This window comes from Brachycentrus maculatus, unplaced genomic scaffold (genome assembly GCF_059751285.1).
Source record: "Brachycentrus maculatus isolate JH-2025_06_01 unplaced genomic scaffold, ASM5975128v1 h1tg000071l, whole genome shotgun sequence".
Lineage (NCBI taxonomy): Eukaryota > Metazoa > Arthropoda > Insecta > Trichoptera > Brachycentridae > Brachycentrus > Brachycentrus maculatus.
The window spans coordinates 378,538-395,338 of record NW_028280825.1 but is presented as its reverse complement, the minus strand read 5'-3'; the positions used below and the strand labels follow the sequence as shown (position 1 = coordinate 395,338).

Here is a 16,801-nt window from a genome sequence, read left to right as displayed (position 1 = left end):
CTTCAGCTGTGTTGAGATGTCAAAATGTATTTATTCATATATTATACAAATTACTTTTATACCAATACCACTCTGCTATAAAAGTAATTTGGTATACATTATAATTAAGTTATAATAAAATATTTACAGTGATTTTGAAACAATGTTACAATTTAATTATAAAATGGAAAATCACAAAATTAGTGCTACAAATATAAATTATATATTTAATTTATTTTCGGGATTCAATAATAAAATTTACTAAGCAAATCTTATATCCTACGCGAGCCACCGTGTGGCAATCACTGATCTATATGTTATAGAATCTAAGTAAAATACAAAAATTATTTTATTTATTTATTTCATACAAACATACATTTTTTACGATATGTATTACGGCTCTTTAGGCATTGCCTGTGTTGACATGTAAATACATTTTTTTATTAGATTTTATACATTACATACAAGAGATACAATTACAATTTACAGTATGAAGGTTTAACAATAAAATAATACACCTGGACTTTAATTAATTCACTTTCTACCTTGTCCCTTCCAACGAGAAGCAACCATCGACGGACACTGTTCTTAAATTTAGCTATCTTATGTCTTGTAACATTTATTCATTCATATATTGTAGATACTAGCAGCAAGGTCATAGGTACTAGCAGAATGAATTAAGTCATACAACAAATATGTTTTAAGATAAAATGGAAAAGTTTATTCTAAGAATTCTTACATATTTATCTTTCGTGAAAAATGTAATTTTGGGTATTATGATGAATACATGCATCCAAAAGCACCTATATTCTTTACGATTGTAAAGAATATACTTTTAGGTATTATCATGAATGTGTGTACCTATAACACATATAATTTGTATTTAAAGCACTAACTTTGTGATTTTCCATTTTATAATTAAAATGTAACTTTGTTTTAAAATCACTATAAATTTATAGTGATCTTAAAACAATGTTACATTTTAATTAACATTCTTTACATTCCAAAAATTTTCTTTTGGGTAATTGTGTACAAAAAAGCACATGTTTTACAATTGATGAGTAATAATTTCATTCAAATAAAGCGGTAGTAAGTATATAATAATGCCTAGAATAAATGTTTAATAAAGTTTAAAATAAAACTTCAAATCCTGCATGACTTAATGCCTTCTGCTAATAAGCCCTCGATACATTATTTATTTTATTTGACTGAAGTAATGATTTTTTGAAGAGCAAGTAGGTGCATGTATGTACATTCTTTGTTTCTTCGTTTTCTCGTCACAAAACCCTTACAACGTGTAGATACGTACACACGTGTACATACATATGCACGTACTTGTTTAAAATGGTTCTGAAAAACAACATGCAACAGAAAGTCTAGGACGAATTTTCTGCTTTCCCTAGCACGTTGTTCCGTCATTTCCACCATGTTGCCCCTCTCCTCCCCCGCGCCCTCCCCGCCCGCTCCGCGTCACAGCCAATCAGAACGCACACTCCAGATACGCCACTCGCTATTGGTTATTTTCCTCCCCCACATACACATCTCCCGTCACACGCGCCTAACCGACTCGTGTTTTAGAGAGACCCGAACACACCCCCGACGTACTAAAAGAGAGAGTAGGCTTTTACTTCGAACAAAAGAACAGGACGGAAAATTTTCGCATGTCGAATATTGAAAACGTTCGCTGATATTTTCCGCTCAGGGAGGATTAGCCCGCGGAGTAGTGTTTACGCGCACAAATAAAACCGGCATCCCTTATATCCGAGCTCTTCTCGCTAACGGGAGATGGCGTAAGGCCTTCTCAAATAGATAAATGTGTTTATGTTTGCATAAAAGACATGTACGTGGCAGCGGGTGGGGTGGGAGGTCGTGCTGCCTTGTCTAGCGCGGGGGATGCGGCTCGCCGTCTCGCTCGCTCGGAAGCCGCGCGGTTCGTCCTCTCTGTCTGGCCGAGGGGCGGCCCACTCCGCACGACATATATGAGAACAATTTAATGTTGTTAGTCACTTTGCGTTCGGGATATCCCGATGTCAACTGCAACGTCGAAAGATCGCTTAGATTACATTAATTCGAGTCGCGGAGGACGCGTGGTCCGGTAGCACCTGTCACTTTATCGTCTCGCTTGGCGGCTGCGCCTCCTTCGGCCTGCACTCCTAACTTGATCGTCCCGATGTCGCGATACAATTTCATAATCGAATCGGGATTACTCGATGTGGGTCACAGCGGCCGACAGTGACGTGTTGTGTCTGTGACAGTACCTTACCATCCACTCGAACAATATTTCGGTGACATCCCGACGATGTGTCAAATTGAGTCAAGATCCGTGTGTAATGTCGCGATTCTACATACTGTAATAATACCGCAATCTTAATTCGATGAACACTAAAAGTTATATGTTAAATATCCCGTTATGAAACTTAAATAAATGACGATATTGTTTATTATTGTTGATATAATTTTTAACAAATTTTCATTGGAAAAAAGTGAAATAAACCTTTGTTAGATGAAGTAATAAATGTAAGACATTTTCTTCGTACATAATAATAGTTAATAATTTTAAAAAGTGTGCAATGCTATAATTTGTGTTTGGATGAAAATTCTTGTAAAAAAGACAGATTTTTTTATACTTCTCTACTGACGGTTTGAACCATTTAAAGCTGAAAGTATATTTAAAGAGTGTAATATTTTTGTCCGGAGACTTGTCGGTATAAATCTCAACGGTTTGCAAGATCTGGATTCTGCCCCGGAGAAGTAAACAAAGGGTCGTCAACCTACTGTTGGTTAGAACCATTTTTCATTTGGTAAGGATTATAGTTTTCGCGAATAGTTTAAAAGCGAGTGCAGTAAGTTTATCCGGAGACTTCTCGGTACGCATTTCAACGGTTTTCAAGATCTAGATTCTGCCAAGGAAAGTAAACAAGTGTAGGCAGCACTCGAACAGTCCAGTATATTTATCTGGAGACTTCTCAACGGTTTGCAAGATCAGGATACTGCCAAGGAGGAGTAAAGGAAGGGTCCAGCGGTCTCGAACAGCTCGGTTCGCGCTGAAGATGAGCGGGTAGAGGCGGTGGTTGTCAAGCTGTACTCTCACCTGTCCGGCGGGCCGAGGGGTGTGTCCGGCCCCGCGTTGGAGTTCAAGGGAGTGGCGTGCCTGGGGGGCGGCGGCGGCGGGGGCGCAGGCGGCGCGGGGGGCCCGGACCAGCTGCCGCCCCTGGGCGACCCGCAGCAGTTCAACATCTTCCCGGCCATCTTCAGCCGGCAGCTGAACTTCAGCGCCAACGGCTGCGGCCAGAACTCCAAGATCATGGACGAGCTGCGGCCCAACCTGGTCGGCGGGCTGCTGGGCGTGTCCGGCCTGATAGACGAGCACCACCTGCACCACAACTCGCACCTGCAGCAGGCGCAGGAGAGCAAGTTCATGTCGCTGGGGCAGCAGGAGAGCAAGTTCCTGTCCTCGCTGGCCGGGCAGGACAAGTTCCTGCAGGAGGGCCGGCTGCTGGGGTCGCTGGACAAGGGCGGCCGCAAGTGCAGCAACGCGAGCTCGTCCAGCGCGGAGGACTTCGGCTTGTACGGAGGGCTGGCCGCCCACGCGGACACCCCCGCGCACACACCCCCTTCCTCCAGGCCGCTCAACGACCAGACAGGTGCCCCAAATGTTTAATTTTTTTATGCATTTTTAAACTATTTATTTACCTTCTGATTTAATTTTGAAATTTTTCCTGTGTTTTTCGAGTCTTATCGGGACTTTCAGATTTCTATGAAATACGGCTAGAAATATTTGATTATTTTTAACTGTCCCCTATTTGGCATATTTGCCTACCATACTGAAAATTCCTGATTCAATTCCCAGAGAATAAAAATAAATATAAGTGTTTTAACTCTGTTTATATAACTATTAGTGGAATCTAGCTTAGGACATTTGATAGATGGAAGTTGCATTTATTGGTTACCTTCTTATTATGTATGATTTATTTATACATCAATGAGCGAATTTTCATTTCTCCTAGCTAAAAAAGTGTTTTATTTTAATCTGTGTTGAGAACACGAGTGATAATCTAATATGAGTTAATCAGGAACTTAAAAAGCGTAAGACCTTCATATAATAAACGATCAAATTAACTTTGCATCCATTTGATGCAGTGCCCTATACACCATTGGGTGCCGATAAGGGTCAGTATACGGGGAATAATATACAAAGCATTATTCCCTCTCCATTTTATTGTCTTGGTAAAAAGTAAGTAGTTAGTAGAAACCTGAAATAGAATTTCAAATGCCGACGCCAAAATTATTTCATATTCCGTCGATAGTAGAAACTCAAAATTGACTGAAATTATTATCAATGGCGATTTAAAATAACAATTATTACGCGTAAATACAACAGTCAATTTTTTTACACGTTATTAAAAATTGAAAAGGATGTGTACGATGAAATAAATAAATAAATATATATATATATGTATATATATATATATATATATATATATATATATATATATATATATATATATATATATATATATATATATATATATATATATATATATATATATATATATATATATATATATATATATATATATATATATATATATATATATATATATATATATATATACATATATATATATATATATGTTACAATCGTACTTTTCTCCCAATTCCAGATTTTTAAGCCTTTTATTATACCTTTTATTATTTGTTATAGTACCCTGATTTTTCTACATTTCCAGTCTGATTTTTACTATTTCGCAAGACTTTGTTTTTATTTCGTTTTGTTAAGATTACCTGCATTATTATTTCTCTTTTGCTATATTAATAAAAAAGTGATTTCCACATTCATATTCATCACCCTGGACTTGTGCACGAAGCGCAAGACTGATCTTTTTGCCTTTATACAATAAACGATCAAGATAACACTGCGTTGATACTATAAGTACTCTATGCACCACTGGGTGCGGATATGAGTTAAAATAAAATTAAAAAATAGAAAGGGGCAAATAAAACAATAATTAAATGGATTTGCAGTAAACAAATATATGCAAAGTAAATAGTAGATACCTTCAACCAAAAGCAAATAAACCAAAGACGTATTAAAATAAAAATATAACTAAAATAAATTAAATATCTAACAATGTGGACTTGATTAAAAGTGATGTTGTAGTAAGAAAATATTGAGATAAAAAATTGTGTGAAATAAAACAAAAGTAAACTTGGAACACACAAAAAGTAATTAAAATTCAGAGAAATAATAGTAATAATAGAAAATAATACTCGTATCAGGTAATCAGGTGAAAAGATTTTCCACATTCTTGATTTACACCCAAAATACTAAACGCGTAAAATCTCACTGTATATTACAAGCCGATGTGCATTTATTATAATTTTCCCTTATAGCTGAATTGCGTGTAATTAACGCTCTCTTTCAGTCCATTTTGTATACCGTTAGATACGAGGCCGACCGACCTGCATATATTTAGGCTAATCTTTACAAACCCACATTAAAATTGGATTCCCTGAATCCATTTTGCCTTCATTCCATATGTATGAAGGTCCGGAATTCTTTATTACAAAACTAGTGTGAAATAAACATTTAACTAATGTAATATAAATGAGGGTTAGTGTTTGAGGTTCGTAATAAGTCCTCCATATTTTATCATTTACTTAAAATTAATATTATTTATTTAAAAATTAGTTGACTTGGTAACATACCACTAATTCGAAGTGGTGTATTTTAATGTAAATTAAATTTAAATTATAATATTGCTGCCAAATTAATTGATTAATTCAATATTGTTTATCAATATTCAGTTAATGGAATCAATTCAGTTTTGAGAATATATTTTTTTTAATTCTTAAATAATGTCTTTGTAAAAGAATAACACTTCTTTTTTACCACTTGAGTTTATTTTATTGTTTTACTGTCACAATAAAATAAACTCAATTGTTAAAAAACAAGTGTTTTTATTTTACAATGTTATCATGTCTTATCACAAAGTTAATGCCGAAATAATAAACAAAATATCTTTCTCTTTTATAATCAAAATGTAACTTTGTTTCAAAATCACTATAAATATTATATTATAACTTAATTATAATGTCTACCGGTTTCAAAGTAAGCCGCTTCTTTTTCAAGACTGACCAGTGGAAAATCACAAAGTTATTGCTTCAATTATAAATTATAATCTTTCCTTATCCTTACAACCTTTCCTATTGGTTAGTATTATTCAATCTTTAAAAAAAAACAGTTAACTTCGAAACCGGTAAACGTTATAATTAAGTTATAATAAAATATTTAGGGTGATTTGAAAACAATCACTAAATCATAGAAATGCATTGTTATCATGATTGTAGGTTAAAGAAGGAAGGGTTATCAGCCTACCGCCTTAGGTACCAGTCCAGGGTAATATTGAATAAATATTAGAGTGTAAAAATCACTTATAATAATTTGACCCGCCCCCTGGGAATCGAACCCGGCAGCTCCACCAGCACGGTAGCTAAACATGCTAACCATTACATATATGTGTAAATAATTTATTTCATAAAACAAACAATACATAATATTTTGATTAGTTACTTTGTTACAAGGTTAGTTAGTTACAGTAGCTGAGCGCTCTGATCATCACACGAATATTTCTTTAAAAAAGTGCAAAAATCTCTCTTTGTACTAACAATGACATGATACATTTTGATGCGGAAGGTCGAGGTAACCACACCTTGGCACGGATTACGACAAAAGGGGTAAACGGTTTTGTCAGTACGGAACTATTTGTATGCCCTGAAAGCACTTAGGACTCCCTTCTCTACACAATGATAATCTGTTACACTATAATACAGTACCGTCGGTTGTCACCCACAGACACGCGTATGTGATTATATCCGTATTGAAGTTACTTAATACGTATAAGTAGGGTGGATTAGCCGTTAATAAGCCCTCCGATTGACCGGAACACGGACACAAACTGACCACCGGACGGTTGGGATGTGTGGGACAGCTGATAGTGCATACATTCCTTACAGTACATTATCCTTTTGTACATTTTTTTCAAAATCATACGCCGTGTGATGAGAAATATCTGTAAGGGTCAAAGATAACTATCAGTAACTTATAAATTATTAATAATGGATATCCTGAAACCTGCGGATGTTAATCTATGAACAAACATCAGTACTATATACAGTGCTATATTCACGGACTGATTAGGTACTGTCCTTCCTATGTAGGGGTAGTGTAGGTTCTGTAGCGAGATAGATGCCTTTGCTCTTCTATGTCTCTGTTAAACATACCTACATACATTCAAAACTCATTGTCCTATCATTATATAGCAGTTTTACGTTATAATGCATATGCCTTATACCCTGAAACTTATGTTATTAAGAAAATATATATCATAGGTGACTAAACGTAAGATGAAGCGATAGTTTTTATACAAAAGTCTAATTGATAATTTACATATAAAAATCAGCATTATAGTTCAGTCAATTTTAAGTGCAAATCTAGTAAAGATGTCATCATTGTTTTGTTAATCGCAGAATTTACAAAATGTTACTGCTGCTAGTAAAAATCTAGTAAAAACATGTTGTTGTCTTATTATTTGCAGAATGTTACTACTGTTAGTAAGAAAGTAGCAAAAATATGTTGTTATTTTATTAATCGTAGAATTTACAAAATATTACTCCTACTGATAAATCTCTAGTAAAAATGTGGCATTGTTATGTTGGTTGCAGAATTTACAAAAACTTCCTACTACCGCAAAAAAAATATCCAGTAAAAATGTGTCATTGCTCTGTTAATCCCAGAATCAAGAAAATTGAGAAAAAACTAATTGAAAAAAACTAGTAAAAAAATGTCACTGTTTTTTTAATCGCAGCATTTTCAAAACATTACTACTACTGGTAAAAACCAAGTAAAAAAAGTTTATTTTTTTTGGTACCTAATCGCAAAATTCACAAATTTATTCCAACATATTTTATTTGGACACATTGTTAAAATCGGTTAATGCCAAAAGTGACATTTTGCGTTCTTAATCCCGAAAGCCGTCCACAAAAAATGCGATTGAGTGTCAAAAGCCCCCCTGATCGCACTTCGGGGGTCCATTGTTGTATTGCACCGGTGCGAGAGTAACCCCAGTGGATTCACATACTTAATACTTAATACACGAGGGCGCCGGACCATACTACCCTTACTGTTGTAAAGGGTACTTGGACTCCAATTACAATTCAATCTAGACAGAAGAATGATTAAAATTCAATATGCGCAGTGTCAAGTGGAAATGAGAATTTAAGTATGTTTTACTTGATTTTAACAACTTTATTACATATATAATTAAAATGTAACTTTGTTTTAAAATCACTATAAATATTTCATTATAACTTAATTATAATGTCTACCGGTTTCGAAGCTAATCGCTTCTTTATCATGGCCGTATTAATCAGTCTTGATAAAGAAGTGGTTTGCTTCGAAACCGGTAGACATTATAATTAAGTTATAATAAAATATTTATAGTGATTTTAAAACAAAGTTACATTTTAATTATAAAATGGAAAATCACAAAGTTTGTGCTTCAAATGTAAATTATAACTTAATTACAATTTAACAATTAAAAAAAATAGTTCTTCTTCGTTAATCCATCGTCTTTCACTCAGGGTCAGCTCTCATCATCCTCAGGTTGTAGGTCCTTCTATCATATACAACGTCACCTAGCCCATGGCTTCGAAACATGTTGTCTTTCTGTAGCATCCATGAATTTTCTGGTCTTTCTCTAGATGTCTTTCAAGGAAGATCTGTGGCGATCGCCTGGTTTACAATATTTATCAAGTTGAATAATAACTAATATCAGGTTCTCTTTGTCCCATGTGCCCATACCATCTCAATTGCCTCTCCTCTACCTTACTATTGATGTCAGTTACACCCAGGCTTCCACGAATGTGTGAATTCTTATAATATTTATTAGTTGCCTAAGAAAAATTTCCCTGCATTTGATGTACAAGGATTTTTAGCATATTCATTTTACATATCATAAAAATTATAATAAATGAATATGGTTGATCCCTAAAACAATACAATATATACAATGGATTAAATAGCTTATATCTATCAAGTTTTGTCACATATTTCATTTATTTGTCTTATTCGTCTCGTCATATCGCTCACTCCTTTCAACAACGTCATATATAAAAAAAAGAATTTTCAGGAGATCGTTTTTAAAGTTTAAAAATATAATAAAATGTATTAAAAATAAATATCAAGCCACTTAGTGAACTTTTTACTGTGTAACAGATCTTTTTAGGTAAAACCTGAATGTTTTTTCTCCATTTGAAAAATATTTAGTATATTTAAAAAAATAATTAAACAACAACTTTTCTTCAAAATCCAAAAACAATACTTTCTGCCCTGTAGCGGGTAAATATTGAGTTAAAAATATGCCGCTTTTGCTGGGATATAGTACATTTTCTGGGTATTCCGAAAACATGCACAACTGAAAATTCACGATTTTGGACACATGACGTTGTTGAAAGGAGTGAGCGATATGATACAATTTATCATTTAGTGTGGATATGTCTAATTTTTGGGAAAGAAAAATTCAAATTGGAAACAGAATGTTCGAAAGAAGGTACGCAGATAACAAAAATTGAAGAGGCATAAGGGCATAAATATCTATCTTTATGCCCTTTGCCTTTATTCTTTAATTTATAATTAAATTATACTTTCCTTATATAAAAAATGCCTTAAACATAATTAATATTTGGTAATCATCATTTATCTCGTGGATAGCAAAATTTTCCAAAAGACGGAATAAAAGTATCTGATCGTCTGTTACTTTTAAAATTTTACTCTGTCTGCGAAAAGGCGAAAAATAAATTTCTTTGTCACAACACACCTTATACATTATTCATTTTAGACGAGACTCCTGTATAACAGTTGGGGGAAGATGTACGGAGAATTTATATCAAAGCTCTGAATTCGTAACCACAGAGTGATTAAGGCGAACATAATTATTTGTGTTTTAAAATATCGTAATTTCGGACGCTACTGAAGATTTTTTTCATTCAAATAAATTGTATTTTTAAGGATATGGAAAACGCACGTGAAGGGCCTAATAGTAAAAGATACTACTGCAATTTTAGAAAATAACTTACGAACCACCTTACTTAATAAATATGTAAATGCAAACATTTATTTGATCAAAACCTTAAATCTACCAAAATTATTTACCGATTTCTTTAAAATTTTGACCAAACATTGCATTGAATATTTGCGCGATTTGATGAACACATATGACAAGTAAAAACATATTTTTGTAACTAATTTTTTTCATCGTGATGGCAGCGCCATCTGTTGAACGAATCGAATGAATAGATTTCCAATATATTTATTGCTTCAGAGCATTATAATATAAAACACACTAGAAACGAAAGCTATCTATTTTCTTTCTTTTCTATTTAACCAGACTGAGCCATAGCTACAACGAGTATCAGTTAATCTAGTATCACAATAAACGTAGTATTTATACCCAAATTTTTTTAGCATTGAGTAATTTTAAATTATTTTAAAATTATATCACTGATAAAAAAACCTCCTTTTTTAGTGTTTAAATAAAATATTTTATTTTATATGACACCTGTGAAGTTGAGTGATGTCCTCCTCCCTATCACGCTGGGCTCTGTAAAGAGGACAATAAAATAAATGAAGTGTGTCCTTATTTGTGGACAATTATAATACATGTGTAATATCCGCTTATTTCTGCCTGGGGTCTGCAGGGACCCCGCGTGGCCCATATGTCGCGGAATGGTAATAGCGCCTTAATGGTGACAAGTGTTAGGGGTTCGATGGAACAGGGGTTTTCATTAATCTTTCTTATAAAAGACGAGCGTTAAAAACTGTGTTTAAAAAAAAAGTCATTAAGAAAAAATATAAATATTTTTAATAAAACTTTTTAAAGGAATAATCCGCAAAGCCCGTACTTTTAGAGGCTTGCCTGCAGGTAGGTAAGGATAAGTAAAGTTATGTGAAAAATACATCACAAACACCCAAACCAATTGAAAATAAATCTTTTTTTAATCTATTTCGACTTGGCGGGAATCAAACCCGCGACCCCAGTTTCGCAGTAGAGCACCTACACAATTATGCCACGGCACCTGTCTACTATAACATAAAAATACAAAATCGTGACAATTGTTTCGCCTTGCAAGGGCATTATCAAACTACTGTCGTTTAATATTTAAAATAAAAGTAATGGAGTTCTACAAATTAAACGCCTTATAAATAAAGTAAAATATTGGTAATTTATATTGGTCTTTGAATCTGTATGAACTCTACAGAATATTTCTTCGACCTAAACGTTAATTTTTTTAAAGTTGAAAATCTAGCTACCTACATACCTACTACTACCACTGACTCTTATCCGCACCTAATGGTGCATAGAGCTCTGTATCAAATTGATGAAGTGTTAAGCTGATCGTTGATTTTATGGAGGCAAGGTGATCAGTCTGACGTTTAAAGTCCAAAGTAATATAAAATATTAATTCAAGTGAAAAAATATATATATTTATTATGATCTACCAGGGAAACGATTTGTGACCTCCAGTGAGGAAGCTAGACGCTGTAACCAACTTATCTACTCCTTGAAAAAGAGTACATAAAAAATCTAAAAACAATAAGATTGGTGAAAAACATTTTTTGTTAAATTTTTATAAACTTAATGATATTTTGCACAAAATATCATGGAGGTAAAATGGCCTTCAGAAATATTTTGATTAGTTCATTGTTACCACTGTTCAATGTTCAGTATTATATATATTTCAAAGTTACTTAAATGTTTACAATTAGTACGCCGCATAAATTATAAGCGAGTTAAAATGGCCAAACAAGAAAACATTTTTTGGTCAATGCTACCCAGGAATTCAAAGCTAAAAAAAAAGTAATGGAGTTCTACAAGTCGATCGATTGTACCTTTTTATTTGAACTTTTTTTCAATTTTCGGAATGACGGATGACAACATCTGAATTCAGCGCCGAGCCCCAATTTGGGTAGGTACCTATCTACAAATAATATTCATGTAACTAGAATCCCCTTGCTCTCTTTTCCACCCTGTCTCTCTTTCGCTGGTCGAATATTACCCTATTTCAATATACTCGCTGTATTTTGAGCCAGGATTTTGTTTGGTAGATCCAAATCTATATTATTCCACGAGAAATAATAATATATGATTCTGTTTAATAAGGGATTACAACCCCTTTGTAAGTGATTTGATGCTCTTGATAGCTGAGCTTCGATATCGTATTCATAATTAAGTGTTGCAGGTTTGCAACCTGCTATAACCAAATTTAAAAAAAACATATATATTTATTTTACGGAAGCATTAATTTAAAAATGTAAATACTTATACCATTTTTATTCAATGTAATATGATTTTTAAAATATTGTTTAGTCATTTACTCGATTGCTTAGTCCATATCAGGGAATCAAATATAATTAATTTCAATTTTGCAATGTGAGATAGAAAGTGAAAATAAGATTTAATTTATGGTAACGATAATTTTTTTAACTTTAATATTTTTCTTTATACATGTATATATAAAGAAAATAACAATTATATAAATTACCGTAGAACGGGGCTACTTGAACTTTGAGGTGTTACTTGAGCCCAGTACAAAAAAAAATTAAATCTGTATTTGGTCTACAATAATGAACGTATCGTTACAATTTGTCAGGGAAACAATGAATCATGTCGATACGTTCATTATTGTAGACCAAATTACAGATCTAAATATTTTTTGTACTGGGCTCAAGTAACACATCAAAGTTTAAGTTGCCCCGTTCTACGGTATATGAATGTTTGCTATACCCAGTGTTAAATACATTTTGAATTTATTTTCAAAATTCGTTAAAATTTTGTTTTAGATTGGCGTTTTGCGATAAGGAGTCAAAATGTGAAACTGTGTTTGAGCAACGTACATAAGAAAATTAATTGTATTTATGATTTGGTACGGTGGAAGTGTATTTAAATATATTATATTGGTTTTACAGTATTCACGTATATCTTTCACATGAGTATCATATGGCAACATAAAAATATTTATAACGGATCTGGTCTCCGGCACCTGAATTTGTGCAATCTTCATATTGATCGAAAACCCAAATATAACAATTACAGTACAGGTGTGAGTGCATCATGGAGAAATAAATTAAGCGAATCAATGACACCGTAAGCATTTCCTAAAATCTGACAATAACGCCAAAAATAATAAAATAATACGTAAACGTAATAAAATTAATTTATTATGTATGTATATGTAAATTACATATATATAGATTTTAAATTTAAACCCTTACCCTAATGTAAACATTTTTATTACAAAAAAATGTATACATTGCTATCCTCGTACAACGCCTTAGATAGGTTTACTAACTACATATGTATAATAATAATTATTATTATTACATATCATTTATCTGTCCGCCTCCGTAGTGTAATGGTCAGCATGCTCGCCTACCGTTCTGGAGGTCCCGGGTTCGATTCCCAGGGGGTTTAATAAATATAAGTGATTTTTTCACTCTAATATTTATTCAATATTACACTGGACTGGTACCTGAAGTGGAGGGCTGATTACCTTTCCTTCATGTGTAATCGATCGAGATAACACTGCGTTTATATGAAGCAGTGCCCTATGCACCATTGGGGTGCGGTAAGGGATTAAAAAATAATAATAACAATAATAAATCATTTATGTGTAATTTACACCTAAGTGACTGTTTTAGAGCTTTGTAATCTAAAAATCACGTTAATTTTTCACATTTCAAACGGTTTACGTACGTCGGTTATGTTCAAGCTAAGTTTAGCATTAAACCGAACCAAAATATTTACAAAGCACGATGGGGTGTATTCCGTTTTCGGAACAGCAAAATTGCCCTAACGAAACGTTTGATAAAGCTCTATCTTGCCCCGAGTAGACGCGGAGCTTTTTTCATTTTCCTCTTCCGGGACATCAAAGGCAGCTGAGTGCAGAAACCTCATGAAAGGGAATACTTTATTTAAAAACTGTAATGACTGCGACAAGTTTTAATGGCGGAATTTAAGCATCAAAGACATAATACTCATTTATGCCGTTTGCATGCGAATTTCGGAGCCTGCGAACCGTTTATGAAAACGAATTTTCTGAAAATGCTCCCTCGACATAAGAAGAGTCATGTTACCGTTTACGAATATCAGGCTCACGTGTATTTCACGTGTTCATAATTAAAAGGGTCCCAAAAATACAAACCGACTGTGCTTCGCGTTCATTAAAAATGATAAAGAGATTGAGTGAGCAGACTTTTGACATACCTAAACGGAAAGATTAACTCTGCATTGGTTATTATTGAAAATTCCTGTTATTAGGTTTTATTTCAAACTTTATTTGTATATGGTAAAGATTTCAATTATTCTTTCAGGTTATTTTAGCTAATTTATTCAGTCATTACTGATTTTATAATTGTTTTTTATATCAATGTAAAAAAAAAATTGGTTTACGAGTATAAATTAAAACTAAGCCAAATATTCGACAGTTTTATTTTTTTAAGAAAAAAAATTATTATGATAATAATGGGCCCTAGCATTTATTTTGGAGATATTCTAGACTTTTATTTAACATTTTTACTTCCCTCAACTTGTGTTAAAATATTATATTATATTTACAACATTTATAAATTTGAAAAAAAAACATCAATGGCACAAACTTAAAAACAAAATAATCTTTAATAATATTGCCATTATTTCCATAGCTTATGCTATGGAAATAATGGCAATATTTATTATTTAATGGCAATATTTATTTATTATTATTAATGGGAATTTAAAAATTGTCATACGATGTGTTTTTTTATAACATCATATAATTTTTACACGTTCCTTTATAAGAAAGGATCTTTACATCTACTTAATACACGATTGTCAACACGGTCACAAAAAATAAAAATGTTGAAGAAATTACAAAATACAAAGTTATTAATTTTAATCCAAAATAAAATAAAATAGATGTTATTATTATTGTAATGTCGTAGAACTTGATATTGATTCAACTCAGTGCTTTAATTAGATTGATAGATTTAAAAAATATATATTTTTATGCATAATTAAAACTGAAAAATATTTACAATATTTTTAGTGTCTAAATTTGCTAATTCTGCATTTTGATCAGTTATTTATATCAAGATAATTTTATTAATATCTTTTAACGATCCTACGTCAGGTCGTTGACGCTATAAATCACTAGACATCATCTATATACTTCTGTATCGATGTTAAAATATGATTAATAAAAAGGTAATACCTGTAATGTGTTCAAGGCCGAAGAATTAAAAAAGTAAAGGGGAAAAGTGGCTAATGGGCGTAACAATTCACATGATTGTAAAGGAAACTGTGAAAAAGAGGACGAAAAAGGATCAGAGCTTAATTTACGCGGATTCAAGTGAAAAATTCAATTACTTCATTAGAAGAAAAAACGTAATTACTGTATGCCACTTCACAAAGTGCAGTTTTCAGTCTGCAGCGCTCACCGAGCGCTCTGTCCCTTTGTCTCCATGTAATGACTAGAAGACATCCCAATTACGTTTGTAAGGATTGAGAAAGCTTGTGGCAATCCTTAAATAAAGCTTTCGTCCTGTGAATGGAGCTTTTTAACGACGCGGTAATGACATTTTTACCTCGATTTAAAATACTTACTTTTAGCGCATTTGCTTATACTTAATCGTTTGATTACAGCTAATTTATCTAGAATCAGGTATTTATAATAATAAATATATTTTTACCTAGATTTAAAATACTTAATTTTCGCGCATTTGCTTATACTTCACCGTCCAATTCAGTTTATTTATCTAGAATCAGGTTTTTATAATAATAAATATATCTTTGAATGAGCAGTATTTTTGATCTTACTTTACATGTATACAGATATTTAAATTCATATTTTTTTGTAGAACTAAGTGGCCTATTATTAAAAATGGGTACTAAGTTGTCGTGGAATCCTGTTATCCACCCTAATGCATGAAAGTGAAGCGTGGAGTTGGGAAAAGAAAGATGAAACCGGACTGAACAGCCAAAATGCTATCTCTCAGATGAATTTGCGGCAAAACGATATATGATAGAAGTTCGAATGGTAGAATAAGAAAGAATGTAAGGTTAAGAATAAGCATTATCGATAAGTTTTTTTTTTTAAAAGGTGTGTTGAGATGACTTGGACATTGGACACACAGGAAAGAACGATAAAACAATTTACGAGGCAATACCGACAAGACACACAAGGTGGGGCTCTGCAAAAAAATATTTTAATATGTTTATAATTATTGTTCTTTAAATAAATGTACTATTTATGTCAATAAAAAAGAAGGATCTGATCGGTAATAGGAGCAAATAATGAGGAAAGAGCAGAGAAAGAATATTCTATTTTCTCTGCCTACCCCTGTGGTAAGGGGTGTGATGGTGAGTTAGTTAGTAAGTTATATTTTTAATACATATGTATTAATGCCGTCCTGACTCAACCTCGTATCTTAAAATTTAGATATTTAATAAATTGTGTATTTTTGTTGTATTATAAATACACAGATCTTTCTTACTCGTCTTATTCTGACTCGTATGATATTCGTAGAGTGATATTTTTTGAAATACAAACTGAATTGAAAAAGTATCTTGTTTTATTGTTTTTATGAAAAACAATAAAACAAGACACTTTTACATGTTTAAGATAATAAAATAAAAACTTTATTGTATTTCTTAGGTTTATTTTACTAAACCAGACTAGTCAAATAAAGTAAAAGTAGAAAAAAATAAAAAAAACCCTTATCCGC

The 16,801-nt window shown here is 32.6% G+C and overlaps 1 protein-coding gene across 1 annotated transcript in view; it reads left to right on the top strand.

Annotated features, from left to right (window-relative positions):
- The first annotated feature begins 2,189 nt into the window (after positions 1-2,189).
- Positions 2,190-16,801, top strand: part of LOC148311150 (uncharacterized) — a 34,055-nt gene continuing 19,443 nt past the window's right edge. Inside the window, exons 1-2 of the mRNA XM_088257109.1 lie at positions 2,190-2,227; positions 3,013-3,623. Coding sequence (XP_088113235.1) covers positions 2,190-2,227; positions 3,013-3,623 — 649 coding nt within the window. The remainder of the gene's footprint in view (positions 2,228-3,012; positions 3,624-16,801) is intronic.